Genomic DNA, 23,718 nt, shown 5'->3' with positions numbered 1-23,718 from the left:
CTCTGTGGGGACTTAAACATTGCTATAATAACACACTCTCTTTGTGGGGACTTGAACTACACTGTAATAACACACTATCTTTGTGGGGACTTGAACTACACACTCTCTTTGTGGGGACTTAAACTACACTGTAATAACACACTATCTTTGTGGGGACTTGAACTACACTGTAATAACACACTATCTTTGTGGGGACTTGTACATCTGTATGATAACACACTATCTTTGTGGGGACTTAAACATCGCTATAATAACATGCCATCTCTGTGGGGACTTGAGCATTCCTATAACTACACACAGCCTCTGTGTGGACTTGAACATCATGAGCTTCACGGTCTTTGTAATGGGATTTTAGCTTTGAATGTACACACTATTTCTATGGAGACTTAAACACAATGATCTTCACCCACTATCTCTGTGGGGACTTAAACATCTATTTTAGCAAAAATGTAAGCAGCTAATGAAGCTCCGAGTTCCACTTGACCATATTCCTTGGTTCCATATGTTAATTTCTATGTGTTAGTTACCGAATCTCCTAAGATTTTAAGCACTAATAAATAGGTCACATACAGCTTCAAGTGTTTTTCATTAAGCATAATAAGATATTTTCTGACACATTAACATACCATATATGAATAGATTATAATGTTGTTTGTGTAGTTTGTTCATAAAATAAACATTTAGCCATCTGCCTTCGACTGTATTCAATCACAAATAGTGTTACGGACTAGGTCCCCACAAGGATGGTAGCACGTGTTCAAGTCCCCACAAGGATGGTGCTGTGCGCAGGATTAAATAACAATATATTTGCAAATTTTAAGCAGGATCCTGTTTCATGAATTTTTTCTTAACATTTTTCTGTTATCAGTGTGTTTTAAAAACATTGGGAAAGGTTAGTCCCCACAAGGCAGGTATTCACACATAGTCCCCACAAGGATGGTAACACGTGTATGCGTGGGTGTGTGTGTGTGTGTGTGTGCGTGTGTGAGAGAGTGTGTGCGCGTGTGTGTGTGTGTGTGTGTGTGTGTGTGTGTGTGCACGCGCGCGCATGTGTGTGTGTGTGTGGGTGTGTGTGTGTGTGTGAGATGAGCCAGTGCCTTTGAAATGCATGTGTGGTAGATGACAGTTCTGCCACCTATCAAACCTGTGATGGCCCATCCTGCCAACACCCTATTGTGATTCTGTCTGGAAAGAATACACAAAGGCCAACTGCCATCTGCACCTAGTCATGTGACCCAGAAACAGGCTGCAGTCACCAAATAGTTTGGACAAGAGAATGACAGCTTTATAAATGTGGCATTTTCAGAATGTAACTTAAATTTTACTTTGACATTATAGAGGATTTTTAATATCAATTCCTCATACACCAAATATGACTTTCCGGCCTGCTTTCAATCAAAAGTTAACATGTATTCAATGTGCTAAATGGTACCCTATGGGAGATGAAGGAAACATAGTAGTGAAAAGGCATACAAAACTTAAAAGTACAAGTCCAACTTTTTGATTACGATGCACACTGCCCAAGAGCTGTTTAGAGTCTTTATTAGGGTTGACATATGTAATAAAAAGGGATTTTTTTTATTTGTTTTGAGGTTATTTCTCTGAGTGGAACAGGCAGCTTAAAACTGCTAACAGGCTTTAATGGCAGACCTGAGGTACGTTTTAATAGACTACTTGAGTGGGTGGCACAATACGTGATGCAGGCCCGCTAGTATTATTACATTTACCAGCCCTGGGTATGTGGTATACCACTTCACTATGGACTTATAAGTAGATTTACTATGCCAATCAGGTGTAAGCCAATTTCACCATGTTTTAGGGAGTGGGCACAAGCACTTCAGCACTGGTTAGCAGTGGTAAAGTGCACAAAGTCCTAAGGCCAACAAAAACGAGCTCAACAAAAAAGCAAGGGTGCAGGCAAAACGTTTGCAGGGAAGACCACCCTAAGGCTGAAAGGTATAACAAAGGGTTGCTCATGCTGGAAACAGCACTATGAAACCTTAGACATGAAATCAACAATTGTGACAGTACAGTAATATTGGGACGTAACCCAGAGGTCAAGAAGTGCACACCTTGAGGCAACATCACTGTGAATTTCTACTTGAGTACATTTTGATACACCTTGCACCAAGATGGCCTATTCAATGTGTCTTTCATTCAACAGCAAATATTTTAGGAGATTCTGTCGACAATTATAGATGGTGGATACACTGTAACACACAAATCTGCATATTTTACATTATAGGAAATCTCAGCACCCCTTGTGAAAGAACTGAATTCCTGCTGATACAAAAATCCATTGGGGTGATTCTACTGCATACCACCATAATAACAGAGGGTACATTTGAGTGCAGTTTTCCATTACATGAAAGATACAGCAGATTTAAGGAGAACAAGTCACTACTTTCAATAATATTTCTACTTACTCCACCATCAGAGCAGGACATCTGTTTTTCTTGAGGTAATTTACAGCACTTGTGTCCTACAGATGTCATTCCAGTTGTTATTTTAATAAGCGACTCATCTGTTACTTGGGGCATCCTTTTTGCATATTTCACCAACATCCTGAAATTAAAAGAACTCAGAAGTAATATACCTTTTGTATTAAAATGGTTAACTTGACTGAACACTTAAAGACTCAATAACAACCCCACAAAAGGCCAACATGGAAGCACTATCAGCAACAGAACTCCAAACATCAAGGTGTGGAGAAGCTGGGCATTTATCTGTGAAATATATTGCTTCTGCTGTTATTGAGCATTAAGTTGGCTTTCCAAATCACACTCTATCTGTAAAGGAATGCTGTGGCTAACATTTTAGAATTAAATTGCCTCCTCGTGGATGTAGAGTTTTCTTACCAATTGCCTTTTAGTGTTCATCAATAATTATTAATTATTTATTTATTTCATTTGTAAGACTCTTCTACCAAAGAGCCCCATAAAAGACCGAAATGATTGGCAACATTAATGCAGCGGAATGTGTTGGCCCTAGTTCACTGATGGTCTACTCTAAAAACGAAGAGCAAATTGATAGCATTACCCCCTCATCTTTCTTCCTAATTCTTACTAAATGAGGTGTATTTGGTGTTGAAGATAGGTAACATGCTTGTCATATCCTATAAGAATATATGCTTATTTTTGGATAATAAATTTTTGTCTGATGTGATACGACTGCACGCACCTTCTGCTCCTCTTTTTGTGCATATGCAATAGAGGTTGAAGCAGGAATAAGAGGTAAAAGGGAGGTGATAATGACAGCAATAATTAAGGCAGAATTTTGAGTGATGAGTAATAACAGAAAGTAATTGAAACATCATTGATTATTGTAAAAACATTAGCAAAACTTTTAAGATACGAAGCCGGCGCCTCTTCATTCTTTACAAAAGGCAATTCTGAAATTGGGAATTTTTAGCATTCTCTTTCAGTCAAAGCCAGATATAGCATGTTTGCCTTTCCTGCAATGAGAGTGGTTTGCAATAAGTGTGGGAGGAAAGGTAATTTCATGGTGTGTTGTAGAAATGGGAATGTTAGTAACAAACCTGAAAAAGCATGTCTGAGGTATGTGAGGAGATTGTTTTGCAGATGACTGTTGGTGGCTCAAGTAATCCAAAGACCTGGTGTGAATTGAAGATGGGGAAGTGGAGGTCATGTTTGAGTCAAGTTCCAGGTTGACCATGATTTCAGAAGAGGGTTTTAATAAAATATTTATTGAACATAAAAAGTTGCACAAAATGGACATATGTCCAGAAGGATATTGTGGACAACCAATAAAAATTAAAGGATATTTCTTGTGAAATATTGAATATAAGAATATATACACTGTTTCCAAAGTATATGTTTCTTGTACAGGGGATAACATTTTGGGAAGGGCAGCACAAAAGGATTTAGGGGTTTATCTTAATCCCAATGCTGATTCACAAATTGTAATTCAGAGTGCCTCCAGGAATGAAGATAAAATATCCATCTATAAAAAAGAATACCCAAAGGTGTTCACAGATGAGCTAGGGTGTTCAAACAATATAGGCACAAAATAAAACTAAAAAAGGAAGCTAAAGTAAGAGATCTTTCGCTGAGTGTACATGATGCGGTGAGAGAGGAATTGGAAAATTTGAACAAATAAGGTGTAATAGAGCATGTTGGAGTAGTCTGTGCGTTGACTTTAGAGCTCTCAACAAAAGGTGGTGGTAGACAAGTTCCCGTTACCAAACATAGCAGAGATGGTTACAACTGTAGCAGGAGCCAAGATTTCTCAACATAGAACTTAACTTCAGCATACTATCAAATCCGCCTGCACCATAATTCCCAAAATCCCACTGCTTTTATCATACCAGTGGGGGCATATGGATTTAAACTTATGCTGTTCAGACTAGTTTCAACTGCAACAGTTTTTCAGAGAATTAAGCCATCCATTAATTCGAGGATCCCTGGCGTATTCTGTTAGCAAGACACTGTGCTAATGTTTGTGAACTCACAGTTAGAACAAGATGAGAGGATTAGGAAGGTATTACAGAAATTCAAAGACTACAACCTTACTGTAAAAAGAGAAAATTGTAAGCTTCTGTGTACAGAAATAAACTACCTCGGACATAAGATTACTCCTCAAGTGATACAACCCAAAGCACAGCTTCTAAACACCATTATGACACTGGTAGCACCAAAAACACAAAGACGAATTGCAGTCTTTTTTAGGCATGAAAAAGTTTGATAGCAAAGTCATTAGTAATTGTGCTGGCTGAACTTACAATATGCAAAGCGTATTGAAGAATAGGGTGAGTTTTAGTTGGCATGAATATTGTGAGCAGGAATTTGAGGATGTGAAGAATGCCTTGACCACTGCTCCAAGCTTTAAGGTGTTTGTGTCGGTGGAAAAATTAATTGTTGCAACTGAAGCCAATTCAAAGGGATTTGGGGCAGTACTTTTGCATGAAAAATAAGAAAGGGGAGGAGACAATTGTGTTTGCCTCAAGAGCTTTGTGACAAACCGAAGCCCATTATTCAGTAATCGAAAAAGAAGCCTTGGCAGTGTACTGGACAATTACTGTGTTTCAGAATTTTATTTGGAGGATGGTGTTCAAGTTGAGAACCGATCATATGCTTTGGAAGGAAGTATTTACTAAAAAAGGCAATTTCCGGCAGGATCAAGAGAAGGGTTGTTAACCTTCAAGACTCTACTTTTGAGGTAGAATATATTCGTGGTGTGAGAAATTTTGAAGCAAATTGTTTGATCCCATCCGTCAATGACACTAAGGAAGAAGATGGATTCCATTATAACAATGTTGAGGATATAGAGTAACCCAAGGAAGATATTTGTGTGATCACAAAAGAGGTTGTTGAGGAGGAAAATTGTAAACAGGAGTTGGAAGCTGATCGTGTCCTAAGTAAAGTGAAAAAGCTGTTAGTCCATGGTTGGGATGGTAAAAGAAAAAAAAGATGATTAACGGACTAGACCATTTTGGATGGTCGAGGCACATTTATCAGAGATGGATGGATGCCTGTTTAGAGGTTCCAGGGGCCGTATTACATAAGGTGTCCCGGGGGTGCAATGGGCGTTTGCGCCCGCTTTGCCCACCCCGGGCACTTTGGTATTATAGAAGGGGATGCAGATGCTTGTGCGTCCCCTTCTATAATACCGATAGCGCTGACGAACATAAAGCGCCAGCGCTATCAACAGAGGGTGTTTCCTCATTTGCATAGGGATGTGCTCTATGCAAATGAGGAAATTCCTTTGACTCTGCGCCCACGCCATTTTACAGATGCGGGCGTAGAGTCAAAGAAGCCCTCAGAAGGTGCACTGACAGTGCTCCATTTAAAAGGTGGTGGGCGCACTGTCAGTGTGCCCCCTGAGAGCAGCCCCCTGCGGGTGTCAAAGGGGGTTCCATGGACCCCCCAGACATCCCCTTGCAGGCAGGTACAGTCACTGACTGCACCCACCTGCAAGGAAATCTCTAATCCCCTTTGAAAGTGTAGGCGGGTGCCACCTGCTCTGTGAAAACATGGAGCAGCTGCTCCGTGTTTTCACATGAATGCGCTGCCTGCAGGGCAGAGCGAGTTTGCGGCTGACCAAGGGCAGCGCATTCAACATAATGGGGCGCATTGGCATTGTTTGCACCCGGCACACCTTTTCAAAGGTGCGTTGGTGCAAACAATGCCAATACGTAATACAGCCCCTGATTGATAACTCCTGAAATTCTTAGGAAAAAAATGACTGACATAGCATATGAAGGCCATCTTGGGATTACAAAAGCCAAACAAAGGTTAAGGACTAGATTTTGGTGGGCAGGTATGGAAGTGGTAGTAGAGAGAGTGATAAGGGACTGGATGTCCTGTTATGCAGGTGACAAGGTAGTAAAATTACACACTCCGCCCATGTCTTATTATTCCTTTCCTGTACGACCTTGGATGAATGTGGCAATGGACATTATTGGGACACTGACTGGAAAAAGAAGTTCACCATACATTCTGGTGTTAGTTGACATATTCTAGATGGCCAGAAATTAAGCTTGTCTCAGACATCAGTTCTACAGCAGTTTTGAAGTTTTTGGTGGAGCTTTTTAAATGAGAGGGACTACCTAATACTCTTTTGACTGATAACGGGGTGCAGGTTGGATCCAAATAAGTGATGGAATTTATGAAATACAATTGAATTGCACAAAAAATGTGTGCCCTATATCACCCAGAAACTAATGGAGTGGAATGAAGGTTTAATACAACTTTTAGAGAAGGTATTCAACTGGCAAGATCTAATGGATTGTGTTGGAAGGAAGAGGTCTTAAGATGGTTAAAATCTTATTGTCTAGCTCCTCATCAGTCCACAACTATGACTCCGTTTGAGCTGTTAAAAGGAATGAAACCCAATTCTAGGCTAGTACCTCAGTGGATGAAGTGGCACAAAGGTTGGGTGAAGGTTGATGTTAGTCAACAGTGGAGAAAAAAGGAAATGGAATTGCAAGCAGCCTGTTGGAGAGATTTGATCAATTGCATAGGTCCAAGTTGATAGATTTCAAAATAGGTGAGTGGGTTAAAGTTAAAGCCCCTACTGGCAACAAGAAATGTCCTCAATTTAATGAACCTATGAAAATCACAAATCTCTTTCAGAATGCTGTCAAGACACATGATGGTAGAATGAACATGGGGAGAGTGGTGAGCCATTCCTGGCCTAGTCAAAGTAATGACAAAAGAAGGAAAAGCGAAGATGTAATACCAGAAGGTGGGCATATGGTTGAGAAACATGAAATACACAATAGTGCAAATACTAATATCTGTATCAGATCAAGTGGACATCCAACGCATCTCAACCACCACTGTCAAATACTCCAGTGCATACCACAGACCAGGTCCTCAGAGACTAGTTACAGCCTTGATCATTCCAAGAGATATGTGTCATAAGCATCCAACCCACCAGCAGTACTCTTATTACTTGGCAGTTCATGACGTTCATGTCCACTTGGATCTTTTCATTGGCCATTCTAGCTTCTCATCAGAGGTCACAGGGGAATATGTGGGTAAAACCATATAAATTATAACCCATTAATGTTACACATTTCATGGTAAAAAGGCACATCACTAATTTCTACATGGCAGCTTCAACACAATGCTCTAGAAGACCCAGCTTTCTGTGCATCAATCAGGGAGTTAATAGAACATTGATATGAAGAAAATGAGGGCTCAACCGATTCACACTCCACTATATGGGAGGCTTTTATAGTAACACATTAGCAACATTGCATACAAATAACTGTAGGGGTCAGGAAGCAAATTATCAATCAGCTAGATGCACTTGACAGACAGCTCCATGACCTTGAGAACAAGAAGTAGAAGATTCAAAACATCTAACTGACTCGAAGGAAGATAAAGAGCATGCTTCCCTAGTCAAGCGTTAACACTGCTTTGACTTCTAGTTTAGTTAGTTAATCAGGACAAACAAGGGTCCACCTTGACAAAAATTGTAGACATTGAGAGTCTGTACAGCAGTCTCAAGAAACAATTAACAAAGAGTTTGTAGACTACTACAAATGGCTATAGGATAGTAGTAATGATAGTCTAGACTCTAATATAGATCACAGTCTTGAATATATCTCATTGCCTAAATTAGTGCGCTAGGACACAACAGAACTAGAATGACCAATTTCCTTACAGAAGGTGAAATATACAATATCTCCGCTGGCGAAAGGTAAGGTGTCTGGGGCAAATGGCCTACATATTGAGTTTTACATATCTTTCACAGATCAACTAGCACCTACGATAGTCAAGCTCTATAATGAAGCATTTGAACATGCAATGTGCCTCCCCATGACTTGGGAGGCACTTGTAGCGTTCGTCCTGAAGCCAGGGAAACCGCAAGAGGAGTTGACAGCATACCGCCCCCTCTCACTATTGAATGTGGTGTATATGATATTTGTGAAAATTCTTGCTAACCGACTACTGCCTCACATGTCGCATCAAATCCACACTGACCAAAACAGCTTCATATCTGACCAAAATATATTGTAAAACATGAGGCGACTGTTTAGGATAGCTGAGTCTGCCCATTTGACTTGACCTGAAGTGACTGTGTTGCCAGTCGACATGGAGAAGGCTTTTGACTGACTTAGCTGGAGATTCCTTGACAAGGTACTGCACCGTTTTAGCCTGGGAGATGCCTTCATAAATAGATTAAAGTCCTGTACAACCTCTTGACAGGACGCGTACGCACTGGTCGAGTGATCTTGGGGTAATATCTAGTATGCTGGTCAACAGGCAAGCCCCATTTCCACCCTCCTATTTGCCTTTGTAATCATGCCCTTTGCTGCATGACTTTGTTCAATTGGCAGAGAATGGGAAAATTCCAAATAGACCGGCATACCACACAGTTTCACTTTATGCGGATGATCTCTTGTTATATGTACGAGAAGAGGAGACCAACATTTATGAGGTCATTAGGGAATTTGAAGTCTTTGGCGGCTTATTAAGTCTGAAGGCGAACTGGTCAAAACTAATAATTTCCCATTGAAACCCAGAGCCCCATCTACATGGGATAACTTCGTAGCTAGTCTTCCTAAATCGGAAGCCTCCACTCTAGATATTTAGGGGTACAGTTTTATCACACCGAAGCTGACATAATAGAGGGGAATAGAGGAAGGGCAGTAAGATCACTCCATTTCCAGGTCACCTTTTGATGTTCTTTATCTCTCACAGCAGCAAACTGAAAAGCTTTGAATAAAATGGTAGTGCTAAATCGTCTGCCCTATTGTTGCACAATTTTACAGATACAACATTTTAAAGAAATAGACAGTTTATTATTATATCTGATTTAAAATGGAAGCTGCCCTAGAGTGGTTTAACTACTTGACTGGCAGGCCGGGGAGGTCAAGGAGTACCTGATTTTAAGCTAAATAACTTGGCGACTTTTGCGTTGGTTGGCTCATTTATATCCGAGCAAGGTTAGGAATGCTTTGAAGTCAATAAAATTAAACACCTTGCTAAATTGGTCCTGCATCTGCCTAGGCCACAGAATAACTCACTCTGCCTCATAAGAGTAATGCAATATTGTCATTGGAGTATCATGCAGTGTGTAACAAATGCTCGGCCCTATGCTTATTTGCTCAGCTGTCAATGAGGGAAAGCATAGTATTAGCTCAACGGAAGCAAGCCGAACTTACCATAGATAAAGGCCTTTTCGAGCATGGAATCCTGATCCCCTTTGAAACAAAACTAGTGGTACTTGATCTTCCATCTGTTGGGTTACTGATCCACAGGGCGGTCTTGGCTCTGATGTATGCTTATTGGCACATCACTGATGCAATCTCACCTACCTGGCTACATACAAACTCTTTTCAACATGGGGATGGGCCGTAAGCTTTTCACATAGCGGCACAGACCATTACTGACTTTTTTTACTTTTTACTCTCCTGTTATCGAAACTGTACTTCGCTGGGAGAAAGATTTAGATCATCCTCTTAGTGACAAAAATTTAGATAAGTTCCTAGAATACCCTTAGAAAGTCTCTTGCATTGTCAGGCTTCAACAAATTTAATATTACCAATCACACAGAGCTTATGTGTCCCCTCACATGATTAAAGAGCTACAACAATGAAACATCTTGGTGTGCCCATTGTCATGAGGAGAATGCTGATTTATATCACATGATATGGGGGTGTCTCATTGTAGCCCACTTCTGGAAGGAAGACATACAATATTCCAGAAGCCTGACTCATTGGCCTTGCAACTTACACCCACTAAGGAAAGGTGGGAACTAAATTTGCTGATTTGTTATTGATACTAGCGAAGCCACCCATCATTATGAAATGGAAATCCCCTACAGGGCAGGATATCAAACAGTGGGTAGCAGCCATTAAATTACATCATGTGAAAGTGATACATTGCACAGGGAGGGGGGTCACAGTAAATTTCGAATTGCCAGGGATTGGTACAAATTATGTGCATCCCTAGCTGAGGCCAGAAACAATGGCAAAATGCCCATAATAAAGCCAAGACACACAGCCCCAATTATGTGCATCCCCCACAGCTGTTTCCTTAAGAACGATACCAGAAGAAAATTCAAATAAAAAAAGTAATTGATAAAGATCTCTTATGAGATCAACAATCTACATAAAATATATTGTTTCGTCACGTTTTATAAAAACTTTATACAATGCGTTTAAAAAAATCTATTTTAAAACATGAGTAAAATAGATTTCATTGATGTATACAATTTATATCTAATAACAATAGGTTTTATAAAATATTTTCTAGCTTCTACTACCTCCTTATTCAAACATCAATATAAAATATGTATTAAATCCTGGATTCCATTATTATATTTACCAGAAGTAATTTTATAAATTAATTTGCTGGTCTTTGCTGTAGTGGAGAGCATTTTGCCATGGAGATTAACATTAGCAATGCAAAATCTCTGATACACCCCTTTATTGCCCTCACCTTCCCGGACCGAGCTGACGAAAACTTGAAATGCTAGTGGGGTTTACCGCTATTTGATTGAAATATTTGTGCAGGTTCGTCAAATATAGATTGGACAAATCAAAGAACAGAGTAATTCTTCATGAGATAAAAATCAGTGAATTGGAGTAAGTCAGTATTTATTAAAACAAAAACTCACTTGTTCTCAAATCCATAGGATCCCAGGTCTTCGAAGGCATCACAAGTCTGTTTCATTAATTTTACACTTGACTCAATTTCCTTTTTCAGTTCCTCTTCCTAAAAACAAATAAAAAATAGTCGCTACATGAACCCATGTTGCATCAAGAATAAAGAATTGAGACATTAAGATTTGTTTTCTTTAACTTATTGGCATGTAACAAAAAGGACAAACAGTTTCCTGCCTCACTAACTTTTTTGCGTCTGTTTCTCCTTAAGGTCATAATTTGAAAATGCACTAATTCATACTTCTTCACCATTGTGACTTAAAAGTGTTAGCATATGCCTGTGTCTTCATTAGTAGTGTAGGGTAATAAATGGGATATAGGCAAAATTTGTCTCTGACTTCTAAAATGCCTGTTATGCTGGTCACCTCACAGATTTTCAAAAGGCCCTGAATGATGGGTACCCCTAACCATTATTTATAAGTCTGAACAGTCAGATATACACACTCACACTTGTGTAATTGTATTTTTTTAGGTTTATTTTATTGTCGTATGGATAATATTTATCCCTGTCTAGAAAGATCTACTGTGTAGCCCCCAATACATTTAGGGTGTTTATTTTCAATTCCCACCTTGGGAAGGGGTTTAATCCTGCCCTTGACAGGATTAAATTGCCCACCATTTCTATGGTGGGAATGAGTTATTAAAAAATTCATGAATATCCACAAACTTGAGAGTTGATGGGCTCTCTAAATCTTTCCAAGCTATTCCTTCCCTAGAATAAGAAATCCTAGCCCCCTTAGTAGGATCACAGGTGCAAGATATTACAGTATTGTGGGGAAATAATATGCTGGATAAATGGATTCACAAGCGCAATTTCACCTATTGTCAATTCATTTTATTAGTAAATCAGATTAGTTACATGTATGTTGACCTTAAACATACAAACGGCCTGTCTTTAGTGTCGGGCCTGGAGCACATATATGGACTAGGAAAAATATTTCAACTATTTCAGAACACAGAGTCTTACCTTATCGTGCATGTTAGATACCTGAAGGACATTCTATAACAATGTCACAACAATTAAAAAATATAGTCCAGAAATGTATAACATAATCAGTGCCTCATGTTTCATTAAAATTAAAAACGCCTCCAGTTCAACTGTTATGTCAAGATCCTTCATATACTCCCGTACACAGTGTCCATGTGATATGTCCATGTGATACTGAATGTTGTAGGTTCAAAATGCAAGATTAGGTAAAGCCTTCAGGAACACAAAAAAAATCTAATAGAAGATGGACACTAGTACATAAATCTTCTTAGTTATCATGAAATTATACTAGAACAGCCCACCTCATTTGCAAGTCAATTCCAAAAGAACACTTTACCGTTTTTTTTAAACACATGTCTGGCAACTATCAGAGGGCCTACCAACTCATTTCGTGTTAGCAACCATTTCAAAGGAAAAATAATCCAAAATTTCAATCGATTTAAGTTGCTATGTCTCATGAAGCATTACAATTTGAAGACTTTTTGCCAGTTAAAGTCGATACGTATAATAACTCCTGTTGCCGCACTTATCAACATTTGGGGGGTTATTCTCAAGAACGTGTGATAACTATCGCAAAATTTGCTTAACTCAACTTTGCACATCGCAGTCTATCACTGGAAAATAACGCCGCGTTAACGTTGTATTCTCAACCCGGTAGCACCATGCGATACTCACACCATAACGTGCCAAATGACCGCGTTAAAACTAACATGTCGCTGAAAAAACGTGAAACACGACGCGAAAAAAGTTGCGATGTGGCCAATCGCGTTACAAAAATCAGCGATAACCAGCGAAAGGTCTGCATTTCCCACACGTTATGTGGGAAAAGGCACCATAAATTAAAAAGGCAAAAAAAATAAACTGCGTAGCACCATGGATGCGCCCGGACAGAGTGCAGAGGACAACACGAACCCCATAAGCCCCACAGACAACCAGCAAGGAACCACAGGCTCGGGGAAGGCCAAGGAGAAGAGAAAGAGGAAGACGCAGTTTAGTCCACAGGAAAACAGGCTCATCATTACGGAGGTGATAGAACACTACCAACAACTGTTCAGCACCGCAAACGTGTCATTGGCAACAAAGACGCAAATAGGGCAGACTATCTTGGACCATGTGAATGCAGTTGTAGTGTTGAGGAGGACAATGGAAGAGGTTAAGAGGCGCTGGAATGATGTGAAGGGCAAAACCAAGAAGAAACTCAATGCCAACATGAAAGCAGCAACGCTCATTGGAGGTGGGGGTCCAGCGGTACACCAGGAGCTGGATGACATGGAGAAAATGGTGGCCACAGTCATCAGTCGGGACACGGTGCCAGGAGTTGGAGATCCGGACACTGCTCAACATGACCTGACACAACTTCAACAGTACCGACCAGGGATTGGGGGGACTGGGGAGATGGGCACAATGGCACACATGCACAAGTAAGTAGAGAACACTGCACACCCACAATGACTCTGGATCATGTCCCTGATCCCCGTGGCACACCGCAGCACTCATACAAACACCAAGTAGGCCCCCGTACCCCATGTCTCTAAAGGGGTCCCACACCACACATTACCAATCGCAACACCAACACATGCACACGTGCGAAACCCAGCAAAGATGCCTATTTGTGAGCAATGCAAGTGACACTACATGACGATCAGGATGGCTGCAGGCCAATCATCATGACATTGTGTACGCCACAACACTGAGGTGGCTGAGTGTGGGCCACATCCAGAAAGGAGCAGGTCACACTCTGACACATCCACGTGCACAAACAACCCCTGACATCAACAACACATCTGCGAACAAACCATGCCCAAGAGTCACAACTCGACCAAGAGCCCTAAACAACCAAGACCGGTACATCTCAGCACTGTAGAAGCATAGAAGGCAAAGGCACACTGCCTGAAAGGGATGAGGGGCCACAAAATCAGAGCTGCAGGGGCGACTTACCCACAATGCTGCACACACACATAAGAATAAGAGCACCTCAACATTGACAACAATGTGGTACAAACTGCAACACTTTCACAACTGTACACAGGACACAACTGGTACCGCATGGGTGTACAAAAAGGACAATCACTTCGGAGATGACAATGTATGAGTACAACCTCATATCCGTAAAAAAGTGCAAATGTCCACTGTCCCGCATCAAATAGGCATCCCCTCACAAACTGTCACAATGTACATTATCATGCAGTCTGCATGTAAAATTCGCCAATGCATAAACATACATGGAACACCCCATGAACCTGCATCTCCCCTTTACATTGCAGAGGGACAATCAACACCTCCTGCTGAGCAGACCCTACATCACGTCAGTGATGATGGAGACGGCACCCAGGACATCAATACAGACAAACTCCAACGGCTATGGACAACCTCCGCACCCCACCTCCAGTAGCATGTGTGGGATTCCGTACTGTCCCTGACACACAGGAATGGGATTTCGAATATGTGATACCCAAACTGTCTCTCTGTACAGAGGTGACACACCCACCATCTATTTTCAAATAATGAGATTGTTAGCACTACATGTTGCACCTACACCTGTCAAAGTGATGTGCTTGTACAGAGGGGTGACATGCACTCAGGGAATGTGTGTTGGAATGGATCTATATTCACATGCTGTGCCTGTGCTCATTTTGTACTGTCCCATGATTGCTAAGGACGGTGACAATGTGATGTGCTTATGTGACAAAATTGTCAATGATGTTGTTCCTACGGGCAATTCCTGCTGCACCTGCAGTGGGGTGTGGTCCACCTGCCTCATCTTCCTCATCATCGTCCGGTGCATCTGGCACTTGTTTCCAGGGGGCATTGGTGCATGCACATATGTTGTGCAACACACAACATGCAACGATCATGTTGCTCACGATGTCTGGGCTGTACAGAAGTCTTCCACCTGTGATGTCCAGGCACCTGCCAAATTTGCGTTCCACGATGCCCCTGGGGCATTTGTGGGCCGCATTGTACTGCCTCTGGGCCTGTGTGTTCGGGGCTCGGAGGGGTGTTATCATCCAAGCGCAGAGTGCATATCTCTGGTCACCTGTGACAGTGCAGAGAGACATGAGTCAATAGTTGGTTCTGCATTATGTGTCAGCAGGCTCACTGGTACATTGGTGTGTGATATGTGTGACTTAGTGATTCCTGTCTGACATGTACTGCTTGTAGCGATTGAGCGGCACCAATATGTAACACGTAGCCTCACTGCTGCTCCTCCCTCCCCCCGAGCCTAATCACGAGTGTGCACAGCACGGTTACATCACTTGCACACCTACGGCACACCATTGTCATGCCTGTCTGCGCATGTCCACAAGCCTGACAACAACACTGTGATGTTGCGCACTGAAGGTGGGCAGCCACATGTGTGTAGGCCTATGGTAAGGACAGGGCGTACACAGATGTCGAGTACATGGATGACTGGACTCACGCTGCGGTTGAGGGTAGACCTTTGGCTTCTGCTGCGGTAATAGCAACACACACAACAGTTGGCATGTATGATCCCGGACCCCGAGCAGGCTTGCAGTCCTTCATTTACCCCTTCGGTCGAACCCGCACTCAGGGGGCATGCTACATTGCAACATTGTCCATTACGGGACGGGAGGCGCAGACACTACAACAGAGACACACTCATTAATTACCACCTTGGCAAGGCCAAAACTTAATCACGCCCAGAGCCCCTGGTAGAGGAACCACACTCCTACACTGTACTGTCGTACGCCGGGCCACTCTGCTTACACTTACAGAGGGGTACGACACACCTACATGTCCCAGGTCTACCCCACTGCCTGAGGTGACATGGTTTTGTCCGCTGTACACAGCACAATGTAATCTGGTAGGGCCCGGGGCCCTCATGCATACATAATAACCACACTGACACACTGAGATAGTTTGTGGAACTGGCTACGGGCACGTGCGCCCGGCACCTTTTATTGCCAGGGTCACAGGTTCAGTGACGCCTGTGCTGGATGGGTGTTGGGTGAGTGTAAGCCACACTCAGGGGTTGGTTGGTGCTGGCAACAACTACAACAGTGATCAGACAATCAGAAGTTCAAAGTTCAAACAGCAAGGGTCCATGACTTGAGCTGCACAGAGTTAGTGGCCTCGGATGCACTGCGGACGGCACAGGCGCACCACCACGGGACGTTGACTTGCGGTGCACTAAGGTAGGGCCACGCGAGCTGAGCTGAGCGGGTACTCGTTGACGTCCCGAAACGACCGAGCAGGACGCAGAGACGCCGCCGGTATTTATATCTATTGAATCAATTGAAGCCGTATAGAAATGATTGCTTTCTAATAAGAAAACATCGTTCCTCATAAATTGAATATAAAGTTATCTATCATTCAAAGACGGACTAAATAAACAGTAACCCTTATCCATTGAATCATATTCTGGGTTTTATTAAACAAAATCTTTCGTTGGGACACTAGAAAATAAAGGAATAGATCTATAATCCTTGCGACTAAAGACCCTCATCAGTGTTTAACCAATGCATATCGAATTACACACTGAAGGAAATACAGTCTTTCATTGTTGAGAATCACAGAGGAGGTATAATTAAAGTGTACGTGTGGCTTTTTCCTGATGAAGACGCAGTTTGCGTCGAAACGCGCGTCGAAAAAGATAAAACCTGTCTGCCACCAAGAATTGTTACTTATGTAATTGTGTTTATGGATGAAAAAGAGTTATAATTTGTTTTAACATTTATATATTTTTTAAAATGTATTTTGAAATGTTTTTTAACATGTCATTAAATTATTGTTTTTAAATTTAGTAAGTGTTGTTTAGGTTTTGTTGCACTCTGAATTTTGGAAATAAAAGTGCACCAGAAGGGCGCATATATCTCGACAGATTAAATACTTTTTGATTATATTGCCTAGGGATTTATACTTTACTTACATAGTACCCTGCCCTAGGAATTATACATTTATTGGACAGGGGGCCTTTGTTGCTTTTCATGAACAACTACAACAGTGATCAGACAATCAGAAGTTCAAAGTTCAAACAGCAAGGGTCCATGACTTGAGCTGCACAGAGTTAGTGGCCCCGGATGCACTGCGGACGGCACAGGCACACCACCACGGGACGTTGACTTGCGGTGCACTAAGGTAGGGCCATGCGAGCTGAGCGGGTACTCGTTGATGTCCAAGGAGAATGTTGCAGAGTGTTAAAGGGGACAGTGGAAGGTGTCCTTCCAGGGCATGATGCAGAGGGCAGAAGCATGCAGTAACAGGCAAATGGAGGAGTGGAATGCTACAGACTCCTTTTTACCACCAAGTCAGTATCAGCTACATGATGTTGAAGACAACCCCCAGGCCATAGACTCAGACGCCACCAAGTTCAACCAGAGAGTGTCCATGACGTTCGAGGCACAGAGTCAGTGGCACCAGAGCTGGAAGGGGATGCAGTCTGCAATGATACCTGTACAATGATACAAACTCTGCCATGAACAAATCAAGACTCAGTTCCAATTGTGTGTCCTACTCGACCGCAGTGTGTGCCGGAGGCAGTGGTCAGCAGGGGCCCACAGCCATGTGTCATTGGCTTGCGATGCACAGAGTTAGCGGCCCCAGGGTAGTTGTTAGTAGTGTTCGATCACCTCCATAACAAAGATCCTTTTTTTCTCCGGACTGAACCGCATCTTCCTCTTACTCCTCTTCTTGTGTACAATGATGTGAACTCTGCCATGAAGGAATCAAGGCTCAGTTCCAAATGTGTGACCTATCTGACCGCAGTGTAGGCTGGAGGCAGCGGTTAGCCAACCGCTGTTCAGCCAGCTCCTCCTGGAACTCTAACACACAACGCTGAAATGGCATGTGGAGATGATTTGTGGTTGACGGAGGTAGAAGCACCAGAGCTGAGCTGGTGTGCAGCCTGCGATGATGCCGTGTCCTCCCTGGTACGGACTGGATTGGATTGGTGTAAGGCCTGCTGGACTGCAGTGCAGGCAGAACACAGGTGACTCCGCGGTGCTGGACCGCAGTGTAGGCCGAAGGCAGTAGTAGCAAGGGCCCACAGACATGTGTGGTTGGAATGCTATGCACAGAGTTGGTGGCACCATATCGGAGTATAGTGATATAAACTCTGCCATAAAATATGTACTCTGCCATTGTATAATCAAGACTCCGTTCCAAATGTGTGACCTACTTGACTGCTGTGTATGCCGGTGGAGTATGTCAACGAGAAATGAGTGCTGCGGGCCTGTCTCGGGGAAGACAGCGATGGTCTGAGGAGGCTGCCAAGGTCGCATGCCTCAGACTTGGAGCTTGCACAGGCACGTGGTGGGCCCTCTTTGACACATGCCGGTGTCGGCAGGTGAGCGGTGTGGCCTGGTTGCGCGGGGGCGGACAAGACGGACCTGGGGACCAGTGGCCAGGGGTGCAACATGCGCACATGATCGCAGGCACCGCCGCTCATGGCGTCGGCCTCGTGGCGGGCTGGGAGGCGCAGCCCTGGCATACACGTCGGCGATTCCGGAAGAGAACCATGCTCAGAGCTACGGGCTTTTTATTCACACCCCTACGCTGGCCTGGCGTACACCAGACCAGCCCACTCAGCTCACGATTACAGGGGGAGACGTGACAGGCTACATTTCCGCGCTCTTCCCCACTGCCTGGGGTAACATGGTTGCGCCAACTGTTAACTACACTCCAAACACCAGCAGTATATGTCGACATGGGCATGTTTGTGGTCTGCATACTGCAGTCTGGCCAGCACATCCACGCCACACTTGGCATTGTGTACATTCTCATTCATGGGTCACTTGCCTCCTTCGCACATGCCTGGTTCCCACCTCTCCCCAGATTCTGCTATTGTGTGGCTGAGGTGCCATGCCGTTGATGGCTCATGTACATGGCTAGCCCAGGTTACCACAGTAAGTTGTGCTGTTGTGTCTGGTAGGTGGGCATGTTGTTTGGCATGTTGTATGTGAGTTTGTAACGTGTGCATTCCCAGAGTTGTGAGTTGCATGATTGTGGATTTGAGGTGTGTGGTGTGTCCATTTGGTACTTACCAACAAGCAATGCATTTCCATAGGTGCCAGCCTCAAAGCGCTGGTTGATGATGGACTTCCGAAAGATGAAGGAATCATGCACACTGCCTGGGTAGTTGGCAACGACATTGGCGAAGAGTCCCCGGTGGTCCACTATTGCCTTGCCTGCACATAGATGGAATGTGTGTGCTTCCTGTTGTGGTAATTGTGTGCAGTGCCGGCAGGGGGCACGAGGAGTACATGTGTGCAGTCGATTGCCCCCAACACGTGCGGGAATCCAGCTACGGCGTAGAAGCCTTGCTGGGTTTTGAGCTGTTCCTGCTCAGTGTGTGGGAAGTGAAGGCACAGGGGTACCAAGCTGATGATGGCATCCAAGACAGGTGTGTGGATCTTGGATAGGGTGGCTGGGAGACTCCCCTGACTCTGGCAGTTGTTGGTTGGAAGGTCCCAGAGGCCAACAGGTGCAGCACAGCCAGCAGCTTTGTCTGCGGAGGGATGTTGGTTGTCTGCTGTGTTGGTATTGTCAGCCTGTGGGCAATGAGGGTGAGGAAGTGGAGGATGGTTGTACTTTTGAGCCTGTAGTGGGCAATGACATCCTCTGGTGTTAAGTCTGTGAGGCTGGTGCGTTTTCTGAAGGTCCGCTGTCTTTGTATGTGCTGCCTCTGTGGTAGTCCGGAGGGGGGGTCCGGGGGCCTGGCCAGCCTGGGGGTGGTGGCAGTGGGTGTGTTGGTCCTCCTGGGGCTCCGAGCTGAATGATCAGTGGCTAACGCACCTTATAGCCTGTTTTGGGATCTTATCGCCGATCTGGCTGGTCGTTGATAATATTGCGAAGTGGTGTTATCATGGCTTTTTGCACGTGAACGCCTACTCTGTATCTCATTTGAGTTAGTTGTCGGTGTCATCCGTGGCAATGTTTTTTGTGGCTGCTTTCATAGGAAAACTAGCGATATCGGCTCTTAGCACCAGCTTGTGAATAGGGCGATAAATCTATCTAAAGATCTAAAGATTGTCAGAACTGGATTATTTTCGACAAATATTTCAACTTATGAAAGTGGGAGGGTATAAGGGCCTTCAACCAATTCATATCCTAATCACCACAGGATACACCAATATTGGCAAGATTTGTTCTGTAGAAAATGGAAAATAGTGAAACTCACCCCTTTGACCAAACAATCGTGCGAGTTCTCCCCAGCGCAACATTTGGTCAGAAGGTCTTGGTAACCTTTGCTGATTCTCAATAGCAGCTGTATCGAAAATTCGGGGTGTCTCTTTGCATAGTCACAGGTGAACCTGAAAAGAGGCAAAATAAAGATGAACCAGGTGAGAAAATACTACTCTCCAATATTACCTTGCTCAATCTTTGGTGTGGTGTGTGTGAGTCTCGAAGATACATGCAACATGGCCAGGCATTCCTGATCCTGCCAGTTAGGCACCCCTGCTGAATTAAGGCACAGGTAGAATTTACAGTGGTGGCACCCCATTGGGGCGTGGGGGCGTTGCCCCACTGCTTTCTCGCAATGTGAGAAGGCAGAAACATAAATGGTAATAACTACCATTTTATGTTTCTGCCTTCTCGCACGGCGAGAAGCAGAAGAGTGCCTGGTTGGGGTGGGCGTTCCTGCTCGAGGGCAGGAGGGAGTGGCTTGACCACTTGTGCCTAATGACTGTTTGGTCGGCCCTGGGGCCGACCAAACAGTCAGTATGCATGCACAACAGTGGGAAATGCTTTCAAAGTTTGAGCGTATTTACATTACAGTTACGCAGATTGCTCCTACTCAAACTAGTGGGTGCCGGGGAGCTTGCAGCACCACAGAGGCCATGTTTTCACTAGGCCTCACAATTCGTGCTCGTGTGCGCCCAGCATGCACTGGGACTGGGTTTGTGCCTCACAAGTGCCGGGCGGTTCAGTAGCTCTGCTGCCTTCAACCTGCCTGTGCTCTGATGGAATAGAAGATCCTGGCTTGGTGTACTATACAGTGTGGTGTGCCGGCTGTAATCCCTGGCTTAAAGCGTTTCAGTGTAATGATTAGTAGGGGAACTCGGAACACGAATTGGCTCATTGTACATACTGTAATATGATACCACTAGTGTACTGGTATGCGGCATTGTTTTGTTCCACCGATTTTTATCCTCTGGTTTGTGTGTGCTGCATTCACCTAGCTCTCTTGGCCTGTGTTTATTTCCTGGGTTTCCACATTGAGTGCAGTTTTCCTGTGCTTTCCAAACATTGCTTTGCATGTGTTATCCATACTGTCCTCAGGCTCTTATTCTCAGGATTGCGCACATTCTGGTATTGTGTCACATAATATTATGGCAGTGTTTTCTCTGTGTTGTGGTCCTCTGGTTAATCATTGGAGTCTGTCAGCACCCTTCAACAGTGATAACATGAAGAGGTGAGATCTTGCACACTTGTTTTAGTTGGGTGTGGCAGTTTACGCCTCACTACATTACAAGTCCACCAACCGCCACTGAGAATTTATATAAGCCACACATTCTTTGAAGAGGAAATACATATTAACGTAAGTGCATAAAAGTCAGTTTCATGTGAAATGTGTAAATTAAGCAACTTCACTGAAATGTCACAGTATGGTTAACCAATCCATTTGTCTATGGAAAGCCTGCGATGAATGCTCAGTGCGCCTCCCCCTATCGCAAAGAGTTATGCCATTCATGTAACCATACCTTATGCCATGAGTTCTCAATCCCATGTCCTTCTGACTCGGAGTCTTACCATCAGTTTCAAGAAAAGGTCATACTTAAAAACTACTAAAAAAATTTGAAGCATTTTAAACAGCTCTCCCAGTTATGTTCTACCCCAATCTCACCCTGCCCCTATATATATATATATAAGTTAAATGTACATATATTTGTTAAATGACACATCCACTATTCATTACACTTTTCCATATATTAATTGACATGAAACTAAAATCCTACATGTCAGCCTAAAAAGTGCATGTGGTTTCAGTGTTATAGCAATGACGCCATGGTTCTAATGCAGGGAAAGGAGATGGGCCCCAGTGTACTTGTTAAGCAACAAATTGCAGCCTACTTTTTTGTCAAGTGAGTCCCTCATTGCCCCCAGCCTTGGTACTACCGCACATACTGCACTAACAAGAGCAAAGCCCTGATGGTTCTGTGAGTAATCTTTGGGAGAGGCACCCAATACTAGGTTGATGTAAACTAAAAATATCTATATGTTCCTGAAACTATGTGGCTATAGGTATATTAAAGGAGTTGTTACTGTATAATCCACTTCATTATATATGTGAAAAAGTAGTAGGAAAACGTTCACCTTTGATTTTTTTATGCAACCATCATCATGTTTATATTTTAGAGATTCTAGGGTGACCTATTTGACCTATTGTCTATTGTCTGTGTGGAATATGTGAAATGTAGAGAGGAACGACCGAGCACTATTCAACATCTCCTCAGTTTCTATGGAAAGGGATGTATTTTTTAACTTTTTTTAATGGTGTACATGCAAATATTTTTGGCATATGGATGCGACATAATCAAACAGCAATGTTACACAGTCAAGTAATAATGTTCACTCTATGGAGAGGGGTGTATATGACTGAAAATTGCACTGCATTATTAGTTTGTATGATTAGAACAGCACCATTAGGTAAATATCCCAAAGGTAAACTTGCATGTTTAGCAGTGCCTGTGAGTTACATCCTGCGAAATGACGTACATTTTCCGGACTTTTTGGGTTAATTAAACGGTCCTTAGGAAGAGTAAATAAAAAAGTCCTTGGTGAGGTGACAAATAACTGAAATCGTAACACTGTGATTGACTAAATAGTATGGTTACTTGGATTTAAACCCGGATTTCTCGTCCTCCGATAACAGAGCTACACATATTGAGGACATCTTCGGGGGTTCTGTGGGGGGGGGTCAGAGATTGCTACCTCCCTGTACAACCCTGAAACCAGGAGATTCACTCAAGAATTTAGTGGGGTAAATATCCCGCAATCTGAATTTATTACGCAGCTAACTACTGATTCTACCACAGTTGTTCCACTAATCAACCGTGCAGTGAGCCCTTCCGAAGTCTGCCCTGAATGGATTGGATTTTTTTCTGGAATGTGGCAGGTCTCCGGAACAAAATTAACATTCTGGAATGGCAAGAATTTACTGAGGTCTTTAATTTTATTTGTCTCAAAGAGTCCTGGCTCCTGGAGCCCATGCACATAAATGGGTATAGAACATACCATGTTGCTGCCTCCCCGACACCACGTAGAAGACCAAAAGGAGGGTTATGAATCTTTGTTTCTAACAATCTACAACTTGTTAAAATAACTAAAGAAGTAGTTAATCCTTATTATCAAGTAATTGTTTGTAAAGGTACTGGCCCAGCAGTAATGAACCGGTTAGCAGTAATTAACTTCTATAATAATGCAGCCATATGTGATATAACAACAAACTTGAGAAAACTGAATGAAGATTGGGAATGACTTGGCAAACATAGTAGTAAGAAGAACCTGTTACCTCTATGGGGTTGGGAGGGGGGGGATTTTAATACTCTATGTAGTCTACCTTATGGAAAATATGTGGTCTGACCAACCAAGATGACTAGGCCAAACACATTTTATATATAATCCA

General features: G+C 43.1%; 1 protein-coding gene across 1 annotated transcript in view; it reads right to left on the bottom strand.

Moving 5' to 3' along the window:
* LOC146866403 (serum albumin-like) overlaps positions 1 to 23,718 on the bottom strand; it is a 315,538-nt gene that overhangs the window by 105,976 nt on the left and 185,844 nt on the right. Inside the window, exons 9-11 of the mRNA XM_085636473.1 lie at positions 20,269 to 20,401; positions 11,095 to 11,192; positions 2,427 to 2,565 (exon numbers count right to left, since the gene is read on the bottom strand). Coding sequence (XP_085492599.1) covers positions 2,427 to 2,565; positions 11,095 to 11,192; positions 20,269 to 20,401 — 370 coding nt within the window. The remainder of the gene's footprint in view (positions 1 to 2,426; positions 2,566 to 11,094; positions 11,193 to 20,268; positions 20,402 to 23,718) is intronic.

This window comes from Triturus cristatus, chromosome 2_1 (genome assembly GCF_964204655.1).
Source record: "Triturus cristatus chromosome 2_1, aTriCri1.1, whole genome shotgun sequence".
Taxonomy (NCBI): domain Eukaryota; kingdom Metazoa; phylum Chordata; class Amphibia; order Caudata; family Salamandridae; genus Triturus; species Triturus cristatus.
Note: the sequence above shows the minus strand (reverse complement) of the source record. Positions and strands in the feature narration are given on the sequence as shown.